The sequence below is a fragment of the Rhea pennata genome, chromosome 3, assembly GCF_028389875.1.
Source record: "Rhea pennata isolate bPtePen1 chromosome 3, bPtePen1.pri, whole genome shotgun sequence".
Classification (NCBI taxonomy): Eukaryota; Metazoa; Chordata; class Aves; order Rheiformes; family Rheidae; genus Rhea; species Rhea pennata.
In genome coordinates, this window is record NC_084665.1 from 14,017,888 (window position 1) to 14,035,138 (window position 17,251).

The 17,251-nt window shown below is 55.2% G+C and overlaps 1 protein-coding gene across 4 annotated transcripts in view; it reads left to right on the forward strand.

The window, feature by feature from the left end:
- The window catches only part of SLC8A1 (solute carrier family 8 member A1), a 74,005-nt gene extending 59,346 nt beyond the window's left edge, over positions 1-14,659 (forward strand). For 2 of the 4 annotated variants that reach the window (XM_062571645.1, XM_062571646.1), the window contains exons 3-11: positions 1,361-1,467; positions 4,725-4,745; positions 5,061-5,078; positions 5,213-5,227; positions 5,398-5,466; positions 5,609-5,739; positions 6,117-6,216; positions 10,652-10,927; positions 12,541-14,659. In XM_062571645.1, coding sequence (XP_062427629.1) covers positions 1,361-1,467; positions 4,725-4,745; positions 5,061-5,078; positions 5,213-5,227; positions 5,398-5,466; positions 5,609-5,739; positions 6,117-6,216; positions 10,652-10,927; positions 12,541-12,917 — 1,114 coding nt within the window. In that variant the 3' untranslated portion in view covers positions 12,918-14,659. Of the gene's footprint in view, positions 1-1,360; positions 1,468-1,821; positions 1,926-4,724; positions 4,746-5,060; positions 5,079-5,212; positions 5,228-5,397; positions 5,467-5,608; positions 5,740-6,116; positions 6,217-10,651; positions 10,928-12,540 lie in introns of all 4 variants that reach the window. The other 2 variants (XM_062571647.1, XM_062571648.1) reach the window with 2 other exon arrangements.
- The last annotated feature ends 2,592 nt before the right edge of the window (positions 14,660-17,251 follow it).

Below are 17,251 nucleotides of genomic sequence, written 5' to 3' on the forward strand. Positions count from 1 at the left end.
GATGGAGAGCAGCTTTTTTTAATTAACTTTCCTGAGAAGGGCTTTTTAAAAAATATGTAGAGGGAGGCTGCAGTGTACATTTTAATGGAAGTTGTCAGGAAAATTATTGATTTTGTTAGTAATGTTTTTGAAATTGTGCCGTTCTGTTAATTCTGTCAGGTCTTCTTTGACGATGTAGCTGAGAGCATTTCTGCATCCTTCATTAGTTTTTTAATACACAGTAATTTTCCTTAACTCATCAATGCAAAGCAGGACCGGCTATGTGCTAGGTAACTATTTTTCCTATGTACCGAATCATTGCAGCAATAATTATAAACAGAACAAATTATTACGGATATTCATTATAAAATACAATTACTTGGTGCTCCTTTGTTACACTTTTCAGAGCCATTGCTCGCTTGGAGTAAATGGTTTCATTATAAGCATGAAGGGCAAACTTAATACTCTGACTCATAGCAAACAGCACAAGAAATCATCTCTGCTGTTCCTCCAAATGCTTGGCGATATTTGCTCTGAACAAGAAAAAAAAGATGATGATTGATGCCAAATGCTTGTCAGCTTAACAGAGGGACTCTGGGTGGCCATGTAGATGCCTGTAGGGAGGCAAGAAAGCTGGGAGATGTGGCCCTGTGGCCTGAATTTCTCTCCTCCTGACAGAGTGGCTTGCTCCCCTGTTTATGGGTTTGCAGTTCTGGGACCTGGCAGGTTGCTCCTCGAGCATGTGTTAGAGCAGCCGTGGGGCTGCTCCAACTTGCGCTGGCTCCCCGGAGGAGCCGGGGATGGGGCAAGAGGTGTTTCTTCCAAGGACAGGGCAGCTGGGCTCAGGGCGAGGGGGCTGGGGTTAGGAGCCCATTCCCAGTGCCCGAGTGCAGCGTGAGCCCACGAGATCTGCGGAGGAGACTTCGCGTGCCCTTGGTGCACCTCGGGCAGAGCGAAAGGGAGCAAAGGGGTCCGGGGGCTGTGTTGCACGCTGGACCCTGGGTTTTGGGGAGCAGTCGTGTCTGGCTGCCTCCAGGATGAGGCACTTACTGGAGAGCCCATTCCATGCCGGGAGGGTTGTGCCTTTTCCAGCTGCGGCCTTCAGCCATGTCAGAGAGGATGGTGCCCTGGGAGTGGTGGGTGCCCTGACGCCCTGGTCCGTGCTCAGCCCGGGGGTGAGCTTGGCCCCTCGACTCCTGCCCTTTGCTTTCGGCTGTGCTGCCTCTCCGGCCTGCGCTACCAAATCCATTGTTTTCTTTCTGCAGCCACTTTCTCCTGGCCTTCCTCCCCTCCTCCTCCTCCTCTTCCTCCTCCTCCCTGTCTCCCCTCCTCCCTTTTCCCTCCTCACTCTTGAATCTCTATTTCTTCTTCTCTGTTCCAGCAAAACGATATCAATCAAGGTGATAGATGATGAGGAGTATGAGAAAAACAAGACCTTCTACCTAGAGATCGGGGAGCCCCGGCTTGTGGAGATGAGTGAGAAGAAAGGTGGGGGACGTGCTCCGGGGCCGACCCAGCCTGTGTGTCCCTGTCTGGCTCACTCATGCCTGGCACCCGCAACACACAGCCCACATCCCCGTGGCCTATGGAAAAGGGCAGGGGCTGGGGCGCCTTGCCGCTGCCCTCCGAGCCCTTGCTGAGTCCGGCCCTGGGGGCGAGCCGTGTCCCAGCCAGGCTCAGCCTCGCAGCAGCTCCTGCCCTTTTCCGTACGCCGCCGGGGCAGAAGTGCAGCCGCTTCCCCCCCTGCCCGACCATCTCCGGCACCACGGCACCTGGGCGGACGTGAAATGCATGAGCGTGCGATGCCAATCATGTGTTTGCCTTTGTCTTGTGTTCCCACAGGAAATTCATTACCCTTAGAATACTTGACCGTGAGGAGTATGAGAAAGAGTGCAGTTTCTTCCTTGTGCTTGAGGACCCAGTGTGGCTACGAAGAGGAGTGAAAGGTGTGAGAGTAAAACCAGACCAGCTCTCGAGACGCTGCCGTCCGCTTTCTCTGTGTCTCCCTACTCTCACACTCCTTTCTCCTCGCACTTTGGCTCCCGGCCGTTTTTGCCCTCCCTCCTTCGAAGCTTAGCCGCTGCGCCTTTTTTGCTCCTGTTTTCTTTACTCTTTAGTTTCGCGCAGCCCCCGGCGGCACCGTGCCCCCCACCCCACCCCGGAGGCCCTAGGGTGGATGAGCACCACTAGCCCCCCCAAAAGGCATTTTGAATGCACCCCACAGCTAGGCCTGCATTTAGCCAAGGCAAAAATGCAGGCTTGGCGGGTAAAAAAGGGATGCTGCATCATTTTTGTTGGAAGATAAAATAGCCTTTGCTTGAAATAAAACCCGTGGCCAAAGCAGTAACTTTAGCCTTTTTATACTGCCACTAGGATCTGAAAATAGCTCAGAATCACGGTATGAGCAGGTAATATCATGCGATGCTATCACTCTAGAAGAAATTGGGTTATGCTCAAGTAAAGTTTCATGGCTGTGCACTAGATAATAGCTTCTCATAGGAATAATAAAAATAATTTTTACTTTCATCACATAAAATAGAAACAGCTCTACACCAACTGCAAGCCTTCCTAAATAGGCAAGGCGCACTTATTTCTCCATGGCTTTTTTTTTCTTTCTGCGAGGAAATTAAAATTCATGGCGACAGCTGATTTTGCGCACTCGCAGTGGCTGAGCAAGAAGCAGTTTTAGAGTTACTTAAGCTAATGAGTTGCAGTGCCGCAGACCCTTATTAATGCCTGTGTAAGAAGCGGGTAGCAACGTTTGGTCCGCCTGCCTGCCTGCCTTGGAGCTGCTTTCTGATTTCTAGGCCACAAGCTCCCCCTTCAGCAGGCACAGGGTTATGATGTGCTATTCGTTCAGGACCCCACGGCCCTGGCCCTCCCTGCGCTGGGCAAGGAGAGGCAGCTCTATTTTAGGTGCAAAGTCCCACAGTGGTGCCACATTCCCCTTCAGAGATCAGCTGTACCGTCCCCTCCAGCAGCTTGCCTGGTGTTTGATATGAATGGCTTGGCTAATGGAAGCAGGGCTCAGCAATCGGGCACGCTGGCATGGTCCAGTCGCAGGAGGTGGGAGCGATATCGTTAGGTGGTACGGGGATGTCTGTGGGCCACAGCGAGTGTCACCAGGCTTTTCATCCTCCTGGACGCACAGGTAATTAAGGACGGTTGAGGGAAGTTCAGCTCTAAAAACTTGCTAGCCGGAAGGGAAAGGATAGTTTAGAAACCTGTACATGAGAGGGCTGTGCTGCCATTCAGAGGGGTCTCGACAGACTGGAGAGTTGGGTGGAGAGGAACCTCATGAGGTTCAACAAGGGCAAGTGCAGAGTCCTGCACCTAGGGAGAAATAACCCTAGGCACCAGTACAAGCTGGGGGCTGACCTGCTGGAGAGCAGCTCTGCAGAGAAGGACCTGGGAGTGCTGGTGGATGACAAGCTGACCATGAGCCAGCAATGTGCCCTTGTGGCCAAGAAGGCCACTGGTCTCCTGGGGTGCATTGGGAAGAGTGTTGCCAGCAGGTGGAGGGAGGTGATCCTGCCCCTCTGCTCAGCCCTAATGAGGCCTCATCTGGAGTCCTGTGTCCAGTTCTGGGCTCCCCAGTCCAAGAGAGACATGGAGCTACTGGAGAGAGCCCAGTGTAGGACTACAAAGATGATCAGAGGACTGAAGCATCTGCCCTATGAGGAAAGACTGCGAGAGCTGGGCCTGTTGAGCCTGGAGAAGAGAAAGCTGAGGGGAGATTATATCAAGGTGTAAAAATATCTGAAGGGAAGGTCTAGAGAGGTTGGGGCCACATTCTTCTCAGTGGTGCCCAGTGATGGGATGAGAGGCAATGGTCACAAACTGAAACATGGGAAGCTCTGCCTGAACATGGGGAAGAAATTCTTTCCTATGAGTGTGACAGAGCACTGGAGCAGGTTGCCCAGAGCAGTTGTGAAGTCTCTACCTGGGCAATGTGCTGTAGGTAACTCTGCTTGAGCAGGGGGGTTAGACTAGATGATCTCCAGAGGTCCCTTTGAACCTCAGTCGTTCTGTGATTCTGAGATGCTGTTTACTGCTTTGGCCATCCAATGATTTGTTCTCACTCCCTTTTTTTTTTTTTTTTTTGGTCATTTTTCCATGAGATGCAACGAGCGCCCCGGAGACCGGCAGCGTCTCTGAGATACGGGTCTCAGCGAGCCACCACGGAAGAGCCTTTTTGTCTCATTTTTAGAGACTTGGCGTGGTCTGTTAAGCGAGAAGCTCCTTAAGCCAAACTCCTTTGCCGCAAACATCTCTTCTCTCGTTTTTGCTGTCCGAAGCGCGGCTGCCTGCCACAGCTGTCGCTCTCCACGTAGGGAGCCGGAGGAGGCCAAAGCCAGTAGCCACCGCACATGGGATATATTTGTCCTCCCGGGGGCAGAACTGCCACCGAGACCAATGGAAGATCTTGCACATACGATTCCAAGGGGATAAATGAATTTTTGGGAGTGTGCCTTTTATCCCATGTCGCCCCATGTTTGCAGTGGTTCTTTTTTTTAATTATTAGTATCATCATCATCGTTTTAAATCCGCAGCCCCACGAAACGTTTCTGTTCCTTCATTCTTAGCGCATCCCTCTCTCTCGACACTAACGGCATCCTGCAGCTTTTACAGATCCGAAATCTCTGCCCCGGGATCCGGCGCCTTTCTGTGGATGTGCCCTTTTTGATTTCGTTGTTCATTTACTTTTCTTCTTCTGTGTTTGTCTCTGTCTGTCTCCTTCACAGCCCTGTTGTTGAATGAGCTTGGTAAGCGCGCATCCATTTCTCTTCCCCGTTTCTCCCGGCCGTCCCGCGCGGGGCGGACAGGGAAGGCGGCTCCTCGCCGAGGAGGAGCCAGGCCCCGCACCGGGCAAAAAAAAAAGGAGTTAAAAAAGGGGGATGAAAAGGGGTGGGGTGGGGAGGTGTGTGTGTGTGGGGAGGATTTAGGGGTGCCCTCCTCCGTCTCGGGGAGCCCGGGCCGGGGCGGCAGGGCTGGGGCCGGGGCCGCCGCGCTAACTCTCTGTCTCCTTCTCTTTCTCTCTCCTGCTTCTGTCTGGGGGTGGCTTTTTGGGGGCTCGTTAGGTGCCTTCACCGTCACAGGTAGGGATTTCTGCTCTTCTCCCCTCATTTTTACCCCCCACCCCCGCCCCCTTTCCCTGGCTGCTAGCGGCCCCGCGCTCACCCCGCTCTCTCCTCTCGGCCCGCCGCCGGCGCTGCGCTCGGGGTGCCCCAAGGCAAGCTGCGGCACGGTAAGCCCCCCCGGCGGCGCGGGGCGAGGGCCCGCGGGGACCCGCCAGCCGGCACCGGGCCGCGGCGGCAGCGGGGCGGCCCGGCCCCCCTCCGCCGCCGCCGCCGCCGCCGCCGCCCCGGCCGGCTCGCCGGCCCCCGCTGACCTCCCGCCGCTCGCTCGCTCCGGCAGGCCGGCCCGTCTTCAGGAAGGTCCAGCCTCGAGAGCGGCCGCTGCCCCGCGCCGTGGTCGCCATCCGAGGTACCGCCGGCCCCGCCGAGCCCGCCCGCCCGCCGCCGCCTCCGCCGCCGCCGGTCTCCCCCCTGCCCCGGCTCGGGAGGGAAGGCAGCTCCGGAGAGGGGCCGACGGGGCCCGGCTCACGGGCGGGCGCTTTGCTTTGCAGAGGCGTGCGAGGAGAAGCAGCCGCTGACCAGCAAGGAGGAGGAGGAGCGCCGCATCGCCGAGATGGGCCGCCCGGTCCTGGGCGAGCACGCCAAGCTCGAAGTCATCATCGAGGAGTCCTACGAGTTCAAGGTAGCGGCCCCCCACCCGCCTCCCCACCCCGGCCCGCCTGCGCCCCGGGGGGGCCCGTCCGGCCCCGCGGCAGCCCCGCCGCGCTTCGGAGCCGCCCCCCTCGCCCTCGCCCCCGCCCCGAGGTGCCGGGAGCCCCCGAGGCGACGGGAACGGCGGCGGCAGGTCGCGCTCCCCGCTGTGAGCCCATTTCGAAGCGACTTTTTGAACGGCAACGAGGGGAATTGCGAGCACCTACATTTGCTTTCGCTGCTGGGGCTCTTGACCTGAGCTTAACACCGGCTGAGGGGTGGGGTTTTTTTTTTGCCCCCCATAAATACCAGACCTGCTGGCTTTAGCCTGGTAGCCCCTAATTCTGTGCTCTTTGCCTCCGTCTGCAGAATACTGTGGACAAGCTCATCAAGAAGACGAACCTGGCGCTGGTGGTTGGAACGAACAGCTGGAGGGAGCAGTTTATCGAGGCTATTACTGTCAGCGCCGGTGAGTGCGGGCTGCTGCTCCGGGTGAATTACGCTAAAGCTCGCTCGTGTCTCAGTTTGGCTGTATCAGTAATACTGACCGTGGTGGAGTGGCACGAGGCGAAACAGGCTGCAGAGTTATTTACAGTGTCTGCATAAATAAAACAGCTGAGTAAAGCCCATCATGCAATCACCTTGCCTGATGCATAGGAAACCTCCTGCCCAGTAAGTGCTTCTGTAGCACCTGGTAGAGATACATCCTAGGGGTTAGCAGAGGGGAAAAGTCATTTTGGTCAGAGAGATCTGGGGGCAAACTGTGCGTTTAAAGCCACTAGCGTTGTGCTGGCTCTCCAGGAAGGCAATCAGGCACATCTTGAGGAGCCAAGCGCCTCTGAGCCCAGCAGGATAAGCATGGCTCACCCATCACCTGGCTGCAGAGATAAGAGGACCATCAGCCCGCAGCTTGATCGGCAGTGGATGTGTCACAAGCCAGATTTCACCTCCCGTTGCAGAGGTGCTTAGTTTTACTGGCAGCCATGGGAGGATTTTGCTTTGAAGCCAGTTAGATGCTGCTACCACCCTCGAGGACAGGAGGCTAAGGGGGAGGTTGTACCTCGGGGATGCCCAGTCCCAGGGTGCTGTGGGCCCTGCCTTTAATGCAGCCTGGTCTGAGGGCTCTGCACGCACTGTCCTCTGGTGGTCTTTTGGGTAAGAGAGCCCAGAGGCTGTGGTGGATCATCTTTTTTGCAATTGCTGCAAACATCTCTGAGATCACGGGCAGGGGTTTTCTGAGGTGTGGGAAAGATGTCTTACATTTGGCTGTCCCACTTAGCTTCCCAAGGAAAATCCTGCCTGCCTTATTCCTATATCCCCAGGCTAAGGGCTGGGAACTGTGATTGTGCTGTTTGCTTCTGCTCTCTTTGGAGCTGCCATTTTGTATCGTATTAGAAGCAGAAAGGCAGAGTGTGAATCTCCTTTTTTTTCCCACACTTCAGTGTAGATGATTGCAACCCCAGAGGTTATGGCTCAGTGGCCCAATAGCATCTCATGCTATTTTGTGATCATATCTGCATCTCTCTCTTGCAGAATTGCCTTTCCCTCAGAAATACCCTATATTCAATGCCAACTTTACCAGTACGTCCAGCACAGGATTCAGGTTTACCAGTATGCCCAGTAGCATCCCACTCTGGTGGGAAGTTAAAGACAGAGTGTCTCCCCGACATGTGGTTTTAACAGCTGGAGACATTATAACTCACTGGTTGGATGACACAGTCCCTGTAGCCCAGCCTGGGCTGTGTGTGTGCACGCATTAGGGCAAAATCAACCAGCTTAGATTAAATTGCTGAGGAAGGCAGTTTGAACTCATCTGCCTAATTTTGTGTTGAAATGCATGAGGGAATATTCACACTTCCTGCCCTGAGCTCTGATGCGCACAGAACAACCTCTGCCCAGCACAAATTAATTAAAAGTGGTGGCCATACCGTCTTCTCTTTGCCTCTAAGAAAGAGGACAGGACATCTTGGAGCAGCTCTCTCCTTCAGTTGTGGTCCCTGCTTTTGTAGCATTGTTATTCTCAGAGCCTCCAGCCAAGAGCTTCCCATTATTTTGGATATAGCATGAACATATTATGTGAGACAGTCCTTCCTGCAGGTTTTGTAGCTAATACAGCTAAAATAATCTATGCCAGAATCAATTCCTTAATTGCATTCCATATTATAGCAAAGATAATCATTGGTCCTCGCATCTCTGCATCTTCTGTGGCACATGTGATGACTGCAGTCATCTGGAAAGCCCCATCACCACTGTGCCTTGAACATGCAGCCACCATCAGTGCTAGAAGGGTGATTAATCGAGATTTGATGTTGGTGGACAGGAGCAGTCCCTTGTGAATGAGGATTAGGAGTTCATCTCTGAGCTCCAGACCTAAGTTTTTGCCAGGGTTTAGCTCCTCAGGTTTTGTGCCAGCTGAGTCACACCTCAAAGGCTGGAGTTTAGATTTTTATTTTTCCCCGCAGCCCACCATGGCAAGTGTATGGAAGTCACACATTCCCACTTCAAAATGAAATATCCCAGCTGAGGAAAGGAACATTAAAAACCCCTTTCCCAAGCAGTGAGCAACTGGAGGCGATGCTCGCCAAGGGGATGAGCGACTGAGCAGATGGGAGAAGGGCTTCGACAGACGGACCGCACAGGGAAGGCTGTGCCGGGCCTTTCGGGGCTATGCCAGAGCCTGCTGCACAGAGGTCAGCCACTCGGGTGCAGCTGGCCTTGGTATGTGTCCAGCAGCCCCAAAAGTTGCTCCTGCAGCAAGTTTATGCCAGGCTTTGTTAGCCCATTCCCGAACGGGCCCCCTGGGTCACCATCCGACCTCACTCTACATTTCCAGTTAGCTTGGCAGGAGCTGGTTGGCTCTTTGCAGGAGAGCACCATTATTCCTGCTTAACAAAATGATCGACAGATCTACATGAATGTTATGACAGTGGTCCTCGTGTTCATTTTTCAGTCTGTTTTATCATTTCTGTAAAGATTTAGATCCACGACAGTTCTGCTGCCATATAGCTTGGGAGAAATTTAAAATGCATGCTGCAAAATTACAGTGTTGGCACAGCACAGGGTGTCCTGCAAGTACCAGCTTTTGTGCAGTGAGTAAAAAAGAGGCCAATGCAGGCTTCCCAGGTTGAAAAAATGTTCCTTGTCTCCACTCGATGCACAGAAATGGGATATCTGCCAAAATAACAGCATCATGCTCCTGATTAGTTACCATTTCTGCCATAGTGAGTATGATGCTTTAACACTGACCAAGACACTATTTTCCATCATTGTATTATGGAGATGCCAAGTTCCTCACTGCCTCTAGCTTATGTGTTGCTCTTGATTTGCAAAGGTGCTTCAAAGCCAAAGCTGCATCCCAGTAGGGCACTGAATAGGACTTCCCCCAGATTCACTGTGGCTTTATTTAGTGAAATCTTGAAAGCCTCTGAAGATGGAGATGTCCGTTACCCCAACTATGCATTCCAGGACTGCACCACCATCCCGGAGAAGAAGTTTCTCCTGCTATCCAGCTGTTACCTCCCAAGCTGCAGTTGATGAATGTTGCTTCTTGTTGTATCTCTTGTCAGTGCCAAGGGAAGTTTGGTCCATCCTCCTATCTGCCCTCTGAGTTGCTGTGGGCTAGATTCCCTCCAACCTCCTCTCCTACAGACCAGCCAAGCCAGCTCGCTCCACCACCCTGCACAGGCAGCGTCCTCTTGGTCCCAATTGCCTTGGTGGCCCTGTTGGCCCCTCTCTAGTTTCTCCCCATTCCTTGTCTGGGATATCATATTCCTGGTGTTTGGTCAGAGATCTGTGTTAGAGGCTTCCCCTCCCTGCCTTGCCTTCTTCTGTCTCTGTCCCTACTCTGTCCCCAGCAGCTCGATCTCAGCCAAGGGTCCCCAGCATGCAAACAGACTGCAGGGCCCCATGTGCACTGGAGCTGGGCCAAACCTGTAGCAGGCTGGCTCCCCTCACAGGTGACTGAAGCTCTTGGGAAGGCCTGAGCAATCCAGGCACCCTCAGACTTTTTCCTTTCCTTGCATGGATTTGACCTCAACCTTCTCAGGAGGGGTGCGCTATGTTGATACCTTATATCAGGGCAGAAGGCAATTGTTACTATGAGCAACAACAGCAAACAGCACACCAGCAGCTTCTCCCAGTAATTCTGTTGTCATGGCACAGAACCACCATTTGAATGTGAGGTTAATTGACACTTATGTATTGGTACAAAGCGTACAACAAGACCATTTTATTCTCCCTTTGGGAGACTTTATACATTTTGTTATTCAATTAAAGATCCTCATTGTGGAGAAAGATGTAAAAAGAAGAATGCTCACCCAGGCCAGCCATGGGGCAGATAAAAATTGCACGATCTCATTAGAAAGCATATGCCTGCTTGATCGATATTGCGGCTGCTGGGTGAAGCAGGACACAGATTCATCCTCCCTTAAATCTGATGTTTGGTGGGGTAGAACCTTGTCGCTTCATCTACTGTGGAGCAGAGCAGCTATTTGGATTTCACCAAGTCCTCGTGGTGTCCTTGTGTCTTGGCCCCCTTTCCGTGCTGTCCTGAGGTCTCCTGTCCTGGGTTCTCCTGCTGGGTAGGAGATTTGGTGCTCTACATTCCTGGAGGGGGAAAAAAAACACATCAGAGACAATGACAAGGTACCTCTTCCAAAGCAAGGGATACCTTTAACGCAGCTTGCAATGTTCTTTGAATGCCCAGCGCTTGTGGCTTAGAAACCCATCTCAGTGTGTCCCAGGTTCCAGAAAAGGAGATACTGGGAAGTCACAGCCTTCTAGGGCCAGCTCTGAGCCCAAGCCATGAGGGAGGCTGTTTGGGGGGGCTCCAGCCTGCACAGGGGCTTTATCAAAGCTCCCCCAGGATGGGAGACTATAATCAGGCACTGGTGCTTTTTTTCTAGGGGAAGACGACGATGACGATGAATGCGGGGAGGAGAAGCTGCCCTCCTGCTTTGACTACGTGATGCACTTTCTGACCGTCTTCTGGAAGGTCCTTTTCGCCTTTGTGCCCCCAACAGACTACTGGAACGGCTGGGCCTGCTTTGTCGTCTCCATCCTCATGATTGGCCTCCTGACAGCTTTCATCGGCGACCTGGCATCCCATTTTGGCTGCACCATCGGCTTGAAGGACTCCGTTACTGCAGTCGTGTTTGTCGCACTGGGAACGTCAGTGCCTGGTAAGGCCAATGGTGGAGTTTCTTGTAAAGCTCCACCTCTGCCCAATCAGGGCTCAGGTCTGGGCTGGGAAAGCTGGACACACCAAGATCCTCAACTGTTTTCTCCAAAACCAAATGAGGGGAGATTTGAAACGTTCATGGAAGCTGTTTTTCAGTCTCAGGTGGGACAGGAAGATGGAACCGGGGATGTGAATTCAGTCCCCTGGAAATGATTTCAAAGAAAGACCTTCTCTCTTGCAAACATTGCAGAGTATCTATTTTTGTGGACAGCCCTCATGGCTTTCACTCTCAGAGCAGGAAAATGGTCTTTTATTAAAGCGCTGCCTGTGTCGGGAGTCCCGCATTTTCTTTCTCAATCCAGTGAAGAAGGGTCTGGGTCACAAGGAGCAGGATCTAATCCAACCCAGCCACCTCCCACTTCCTTCTCTCACCAGTCCTGAATTCCAATAATCAGCACTTGGGTGCCCTAAAATCTTGAAATTGGCCTAAAGATCTCAGGGTTAGAAAAAGAAGCAAAACAATAAAAACAGAGAATAGATTTAGGAAAGGGAGTTTTCTGGACTTCTGGAGCTGGAGCTTTAAGGCATTAGTTTTGCAAGGCTGTTTCATAGCCTGGGTGGCCTAAAACTTCTCTCCTGTTTTTGCTAATAAAGTTGGCATTTAAGGAAACATTTCAGAAAGGCAGGAGGTTCTATTCATGGCTGCTTTTGACTTCTCTTGTTTGAACTAAAAGATACCCACAGACCTTGTTATATTATCTGGGCATTGGCTGGGCTCCTCAAAGGAAATGGGCAGAGAGCAGACAAATGTACAGTGAAATCAAGCCTCTCTCCGGTTGCTTTGTTGATTTTATGGAACTTTTTTTTTAACCTCTACTTTCTACCTAGAGGCAAAATACAAGGTAGAAAATATCTGGTCTGATGCAGGGTATAAAATGGGGGCAGCTGCTGAGTGTTGTGCTGTGGATGTACCCCAGCTCCACTCCTGCAGTGTTAAAGCTGGTGGGGAGCCTAGGCTTGCATGCACCCTCCTTCATAGTTTTTCTTCCCTGTAAAAGGGATGAAAGCTGAGCACTCATTTACCAGTGTGTCATGGTCTGAGCAAGAGCCTGGAATTTAGGCAAAATTCCAGGGCAAAAGGCATTGGAAAGATATCATTAGAGGAAGTGGAGAAATGCAAAGACAACACTTCAAGGGATGTGTTAGGATAGAGACAAATTATTGTGGCTCCCACAAAGCTTTTCTAATCTTGTCACTTCTTTTGCAAGTCAGCAAGTTAGTGGATGTGGAGAACACACCAATACAGCGTAGTACTGGGAAGTGTGGTCTCAACGGTCCTCTCGGTCTTGTTTGGGGCACTGTGAGGCATCCTGGGCTGTTTAGGAGGAAGCCCTGTATTTCTGGGCGTTAAGATCTTCCTCCTGGGAGTTTCTGGAGCCCTGGCTGTCACTCGGGCTGGGGCCAGCTGGGTCTTTCCCTAGGAGAGCCTGTAGATACTGTGCCAGTATCTTCATTCCTCCAGTGATGCTGTCAGTGCTGATTCCCAAGCTGCCTGCCTCCATCCTGCTGCGACTGGCTATTTCCTGGGGGTTTCTCTCTGCCTTCTCTCTGCAGACACATTTGCCAGCAAAGTGGCAGCGACGCAGGACCAGTACGCGGATGCCTCCATCGGGAACGTCACCGGGAGCAATGCTGTGAACGTTTTCCTGGGCATCGGGGTGGCCTGGTCCATCGCGGCCATCTACCATGCGGCACACGGACAAGCCTTCCAAGTCTCGCCCGGCACCCTGGCCTTCTCCGTCACCCTCTTCACCATTTTTGCTTTTATCAGTGTGGGTGTGCTGCTCTACCGGCGGAGACCCGAGATCGGAGGTGAGCTGGGTGGGCCGCGGACTTCCAAGCTGCTCACATCCTCACTCTTTATCCTTCTTTGGCTCTTGTACATATTCTTCTCATCTCTGGAAGCCTACTGCCACATAAAGGGCTTCTAAAGGAACAATCAGAGATAGTAAATATATATATATCTATATGTATCTATATAGAGCAATATATAGGTATAGATATAGATATAACGCTGTGTATAATGAACAGAGAAAGAATAAGAGATTTGCCATGTTCACACACCTGCTGATGGAAAGCGGCTTTGGAGCGTTCTTTGAACTAGACAGGACCCCAAAGCCGGCAGCACCCCGGCCGGGAGCAGCGGCCGCGGCGCGGCGGCGCCTGGACGCCGGGCCCTCTCTGCGACGCCACCGCCCAGCGCAGCCGAGAAGAGACCGCGGCCTTTCCTCTCGCTCTCTCCCGCCCGCCACCCGCCCCGGCGAGGATGGATGTGACCGCAGCCGGGGCGCACCGGCCGGGGGGAGGCCAGAGTAGCTGGCGAGAAGTGGAGCGGTGGGCAAGGGAAGGCGAGGAGAGAGTGGGTGCTGACTTCTGCAAAACATCCGTTTGCCTTCGCCACTCGGGAACGGCCCCTCGCAGCCCCGTTGTCAAGAAGCCGGCGACCGGACTGGAGGAAAGGGGAGCCTGGGAGCTTTCTGAGGATAAACCACCACCTTTTCCGTCGTCTGATTTTTTTTTTTTTTTTTTTTTTTTGGTTGGTTGGTTTGCTTTTTGTCCGTCCGTCCGTCCGTTCTGTTTCGGCGTGTGTACAGTTAGCATTTCTCCCTCCGGCCCGCCTTCGCCCCCCGCCCTCTGTGCTTCGGAGGTGCCCAGCCCCACCCTCGTGTCCGCCGTCCTAAGGCCAAGCCGAGGCCCCGCAGCGCGGCGCGGGCTCCCCGCAGCGCGGCGCGGGTCCCTGCCGCGCGCGCGCCCCTGGAGGCATGCTCTCGTGGTACTTGTAGCATTTTGCATGACTGAAACGAGCCCTATCTGTATATAGCATCCTGTAGCGATAGTCCTGCCGGCCGCGTGGGCTGAGCATTGCAGATACAAGTGCTTTCCTTTCACCTGGCTTTATTTATTTTTAGTTTAGTTCCTCCATAGGTTTCTGTTCGTTTTTGCTTCCTCTTACCAGGGGTAAGAGGAGGGACCGCTTGCCCCACGCGCGGCTCCCCGGGAGCCAAGAGCCGCAGGGCGCGGGGAGGTTCCCAGGGCAGGGAACGGCTCCAGCCTCCCGCGTGGCCCGGCTTTCCTGGCCAAGGGAAGGGAAGGGAAAGCAGCCGGGAGAAGAGCTGTCGTCTCCCTGCGATCGGCCGGGCTCGGCGTCGCCCCCGGGGCGCCTGCGGAGGAGGCGCTCGGTGCCGCCGGCGAGCCAGAGCCCGTGGCCCTGCGCGGCCGCCGGTGGCACCTGCCGAGGCGGCCGACGCTGCTGCCCCAACCCGCTGCCCGGGGGTGGTCGTGCTCACTCTGAACAGCCATCCGAGGAAATTTTAGCTACCCGGCTGTAAGATTTCCTCTAGGAGCATAAGAATTTTTTTTTTAATTATTATTTTATTTTTTCCCCCTTGTCAAACCTTTTTCTCCCTGTTGGAGGGTTCTTGGGGCTTTCCTGCTGCTTCTTCCTCGTTGCTCTGGGGGGGGGGGGGGGGGGAAGCAGCGAGGACAAACGCAGGCGGCTCAGGATCCCGGTGACGTTTCTGTGCAATGGTTTCGTTTTCATTTGTTTGGCTTCCTTGAGTTTTCTTCGTGTGTATTGCCCACCACTATAGGCAGCGAGTCCACTAATTGTGATGATCCTTATCAATGGTACACAATGCACAGCCAAATAAAGTTTGTAAAGATTCCTGACGGATGCAGTAGTGCTCCTGCATATTCTCTCTGGGACACCCCCCCCCCCGGCGCCCCCCTCTCCGTTGGCTCAGCTCCTGCTCTTGCAGGCGCCACGCGGGCTCCTGCCCTCGTTGCCTGGCTTTTTGCTTGCTCCGGCTCCGTTCCCATCGGCCAAGGTGACTCGTCCGTCCTGGTGAGCGACGCGCGGCAAAGCGGGGCAGCAAACGCACCCCTGCAGCTATCGAGCCTCATGCAAGCGCCGGGCTGCTCCAACCCCTTTCCTGCCAAAGCCTGCGCCGCCCCTCGCCCTCCCGTGCAGGACGAGGCCCTTCCGGCCGCCACGGGTCCCTCTTCCAAGCCCCACGGGGAGCCCATTGCAGCTGGGGGCTCTTCCCGGGCCGTGGAGCTCGCAGCTCGCCCGCCCTGCTCGCGGCACCCGCCCAAGGGTGCCGGGCCGCCGGCGACCTCCCGGAGGAGCCGGGCCGCGGGGGCGGCGGGAGGCGAGGGCTTCGCTTTGCCGAAGGCCCCATGCTGTTGTTACCTCTGTTTTTTAAACGCTTGGCCCGCGAGAGCAGGCGAGGAGGTAAAACGTGTTGCCGGTGGGTAAAAATCCCCACGCTATTTTTAATGCGTTGCTGGTCCGCAGGCACCGGGGCCCGGCGGCAGCAGCAGCGCGTTCGCGGGGCACCAGACCCCGCGCCGGCCGGCGGGCAGAAGAGCCCGTTTATCTTGCAAACCCCCCCGGCCTCGCACAGCAAAGCGCCCGCCTCGGCTCCTGTCTTGCAGGGGGCTCGTCCTTCCCCCCCGGAGCGCCTGGAAACCTGCCTCGAGCCCCCCACGCGCAGGAGGGCCCCTCCGCGGCTCAGCTCCGGGGCGGCCTGCGGGGTGCCGGGTCCCTTCTTGAGAATAATGAGGTTGCTGACCACTGTGCAATTTGTTAATTATCCGAACAGTTTTATTTTTTTGCCCAAACCAGATACTCTTTATTCCAGTAAGGCAGCAGCGACCTTGCTGCACATACAGCGAAGCGTGAGCGGCGCCGCCCTCTCGCCCCGCCCGAGCGGTACAAACCGACGCCCTCGCCTCTTTGCCGAGTTTTACGCCGCTTCCGAGCGGACGCGCTCCCGCCGCTCGCCGGCCCCCGCCGCCGCCGCCGCCGCCGCCGCTGAGGCCGCGCACAGCTCGGCGCACGCCACGGCGGCGGGGCGCCCCGGGGCCCCGCCCCCCGCGGCCGGCGCCGCGGGCCCCGCCCCGGGAGCGCGTCACAACGCCCCGGGCCCCGCCCCGCGGCCCCCATTGGCTGCGGCGCGGGGCCGCTTTCCCGCGCGCGCGCGCGCCGTGGCGGCGTGGCCGGGGCTGCGGGCGGCCCGCGGAGCCCCGCGCGGCGGCACCGGGGAGCGCTCGGTACCGCTGTCGCGACCCAGGTGTGAGCGCTGGGGTGGTGGGCGGGCACCTGCCCGGCTCCAGCCCGGCCTCCCCCGGCTCTCCGGGGCTGGTTCAAGCTTTGCCCGGCGGCAGCGCCCAGGCCGGCCTGGAGGAGCTCTTGGCCGTGACCGTGGCCCGGGAGCCGAGGCTGCCCGGTGTCCGCGGCCAGGCGCTTGCTCGGCGGCCCAGGGTGCGGGCTCGTTGCCAGGACACGTCCAGGCCCTGTCTCACCGGCTTCCTGCTACAGCTCCCCAGGCGCAGCGCGTGCTGCAAGGGAAATAAAATGTGCAGAAAAATACATTAAAGCAGGCGTAAAAGTAGAAAATGTGCTGTAAAAGCACCAGATCTGGCCCACTCCTAGTCACACATCTATTTGCATACTCACAGGGGAAATCTTCACCTCCTGCAATGGTGCTGCTTCAGTTTTCCTTCACCATCAAATGCTTATCACTGTGCTTTGAGATACCGTGCTGAGGGACCACCCACATAATCTCAGGAAAAAATAATTAAAATGGATTTATCTGTCATGGGGCCTTTATTCTGGCAGCGTTTACATGCACCTAGAGTCTAGGTTATCGTTGCAGCTGGCAGAGCCATTTTGCATGTAAGCACAAATGCAAACACCTTCCTGAAGGCCCCAGGGGCAGCGCGTCCCTCCCCGAGCCGGGGTACAGCGCTCGGACAGGTGTTACCTTCCCTAGAGCCATTGCCTCACGTAAATGCTCAAATGAATCATTACCTTATTGCTCTGTATGTTTCAGCAGCCCTTAAACTCCTCAAATAAACCGAGGCCAAGGCCACAGCCGGCATCTTCAGGAAGAGCGCACGACCCAGCCGGCCGAGGCTGATGCAGAGCAGGAGGGCTGCTGCCGCGCTCGCCTGTCTGCAGCTGTGAAGCTTGAGCCCAGCTCCGCACTATTTAGGAGGAAAACATCCAGAGTCCTTTCACAACGCTTAGCGCCAGCCCCTCCGCTGGCAGCAAGCCTGGCCGGCAGCGCCGCAGGGGCACTGGTCTTCCAGGCTCCTCGAGCCACGAGAGCCTTGTAAACCCCCCCGTCGGCACGCCGGTAAGGGAGCTCAGCCAGAAACTGCCCAAGGCGACAGGCATTTCAGCACCGTGGAGCCCCGTCCCCAAGCTCTCCCTTCTGGCCATTTAGCATTTGGGCTAAGAAATCCAAGGGGAAAGGGG